At 30.5% G+C, this 2,642-nt stretch overlaps 1 protein-coding gene across 2 annotated transcripts in view; it reads right to left on the bottom strand.

Annotated features, from left to right (window-relative positions):
* Window positions 1-278: 278 nt before the first annotated feature.
* LOC101500278 (G-type lectin S-receptor-like serine/threonine-protein kinase At4g27290) overlaps window positions 279-2,642 on the bottom strand; it is a 5,155-nt gene continuing 2,791 nt past the window's right edge. For both annotated transcript variants that reach the window (XM_004509923.4, XM_004509924.4), the window contains exons 3-8: window positions 2,301-2,417; window positions 1,712-1,863; window positions 1,434-1,644; window positions 1,085-1,322; window positions 843-993; window positions 279-750 (exon numbers count right to left, since the gene is read on the bottom strand). In XM_004509923.4, coding sequence (XP_004509980.1) covers window positions 466-750; window positions 843-993; window positions 1,085-1,322; window positions 1,434-1,644; window positions 1,712-1,863; window positions 2,301-2,417 — 1,154 coding nt within the window. In that variant the 3' untranslated portion in view covers window positions 279-465. The remainder of the gene's footprint in view (window positions 751-842; window positions 994-1,084; window positions 1,323-1,433; window positions 1,645-1,711; window positions 1,864-2,300; window positions 2,418-2,642) is intronic.

Here is a 2,642-nt window from a genome sequence, read left to right as displayed (position 1 = left end):
GACAATTATTAGTTATAATTTAAAATTAAAAAAATATAGACAATTATTAATTCTAATTTAAAATTAAAAAAAAAAATTAGAATACGAGGTCTTATTAAGTAAATGTTTTTTAAATTAAATAAAAATTTTGTTTTTCATGAAGATAAGATACTGTTATAGCTGCCTTATCCTAGGGCCACCCCTAGATAAGAAGCAACATTTGCACTTATATGAAGATTATTCATTCAATTAATGACCCCTGCAAAAGAAATAGCAAACAACAGAAAATGACATCACGCTGAGGAAATAAGATACACATTTGACCTTCAACGTAAAACTAGTTCAAGTAAGTTATAGATCTTGTGAAAAAAAAAGTAAGTTATAAATCAATACAAAAAAGTAAAAGATATTCACATGTTATGTCTCAACATTAAGTATTCAATACTATATTAATATATACATTTTAATGGTTTGATTCTTCATATTCTACCTGGCCTCAAAATCTGTAAGTGACATCTGATTTGAAGAGGGGGACATGGTTTCAGGTGAACTACTTTGAGTATAAAATCCAGGAGCCTTCGGTTGAGGCAATAGTTTCTCACCATTCAACATAAGAATGACAGAGGACATGTCAGGCCTATCTCCAGGATTTTGTTGTACGCACAATAACCCAACATGTATACATCGTATGACTTCAGAAGAAACACACATCTCAAATAAATGTGTATCTAGCAATTCAAGTGGCATGTTGTCATTCCAGAGTTTCCATGCCTAAAGTCATGAAATTTGTAGCGGTCACAAACTTTGAATCTATCTTTATATGACACAATTGAAATTGGTATCATCATAGGAATTGTACTTACATGTCCAAGAAGATTGAGAGAGTGCTCCGAGTCATAAAACCCCTTAATCTTATTTCCACTGATTATCTCTAGTATTATTACGCCAAAACTAAACACATCTGATTTCATGGAATAACGACCATGTACAGCATACTCTGGCGGCATGTAACCACTGAAATTTTTGTGTGAAGAATAATAAGAAATAAAAAAAAACAATATTGTGCACTAACTAATCACTGCACACAAAAAGAAGGCAAACTTACTACGTTCCAATCATTTTTTTCGTTTTGGCTTCAACTTGATCGCTCCCAAATGTCCGAGCCAAGCCAAAGTCCGAGATTTTTGAATTCATATGAGCATCTAATAGGATATTGCTGGTTTTCAAGTCTCTATGGATAATTCTAAGTCTAGAGTCTTGATGAAGATATAGAAGTCCTCTAGCAATGCCGACAATAATGTGGGAACGGTGAGGCCAAGCCAAGAGCTTGCTTCTAGATTCATCTAGTTAATTTCACTAATACGTTTAGCATATCATTTCCTCTATATATCAACAGATTTTTGTGGAAAGTATATTAAAATGTTTAGTGTAAAGTTAAATGTAAAAAGACAAACCAAAGATGAAGTAGTCTAAGCTCTTGTTGGGCAAGTATTCGTATATCAACAACAATTCCTCTCTATGAATGCAGCAACCAAGAAGCTTCACAAGATTACGGTGTTGAAGTTTTGCAATCAACACAACTTCATTTTTAAACTCCTCCAATCCTTGATCTGATATCTTTGAGTGACGTTTTATGGCTACCTCCTTCCCATCTATTAATGTGCCCTGGAAACCATATAATTTAGAATAATAAAGTAAATATATCTTCATTGAGTATATATGTCTATATTACCTTATACACCGGTCCAAATCCACCTTCCCCAAGTTTATTTACGCTAGAAAAGTTATTAGTGGCTTTAACAAGGGCGGAAAATTCAAACATTGGCAAATCCACGTCTTCCTTTCTCAATTTAGAATATACTTGCCCCCGTTGAAATAATGTCACTGAAATGTGTAACATTACAGCATTAAGTACTCTATCTGTTTCTTTTTAAGTTTTTATTTTTTTATTTTTTTTATTTGTCGTTTTTAAAGATCAAAGTAATATTTATTATTGGTTTGACAAGTATTCTTAAGTATTTATTGCAGAGAAAAAAAATGTAAAATAAGATAATAAATAGTTAAGACCATTATAACTAAAAGACAAATAATTTTATGTTAATTTAATTGGTGTATATAAATAACCTTAAAATGACAATTAAAAAAAATCATAGTATTAGCTATTATGACAAACAAGTGTTCCTATTTTTGGAGGAGTATGTACTAGAATTTTCAAAAAAAAAAATCGATTATTTACTCCAAAAATTATCATGCACACTACTAATTGGATGCTTGCATACTCTCTTATATTATTAGGGTATCTAAAATAATACAAAATTTACCTCTCCTTATAAATATTATTATGCAGCCAAATGTGAAAAATCCAACAATACTCAGGCCAATTATGATCCGCATCAACAGTTTCTTCTTGCTTCTAGGGACATCAACAGTGACGTGGTCTGACATATGGAAACATAATTAACAGTTAAATATATAAATCTCACAAAATCATATGACCAGTTTCTTTCTTAGTACATTTGTTAAGAAATAATAAAATAAAAAAATTGTACTGAAAATAACAAAATTTGAACTTTTTAACAATTAGATACACAATTTTCAATATTATTTTAATATTGAATTCTATAATTATACTCTTAACAAGTGCACAAGTGCCTTTCTAAAAG

The sequence above is a fragment of the Cicer arietinum genome, chromosome 7 (genome assembly GCF_000331145.2).
Source record: "Cicer arietinum cultivar CDC Frontier isolate Library 1 chromosome 7, Cicar.CDCFrontier_v2.0, whole genome shotgun sequence".
Lineage (NCBI taxonomy): Eukaryota > Viridiplantae > Streptophyta > Magnoliopsida > Fabales > Fabaceae > Cicer > Cicer arietinum.
This window is presented reverse-complemented; position numbering and strand designations above follow the sequence as displayed.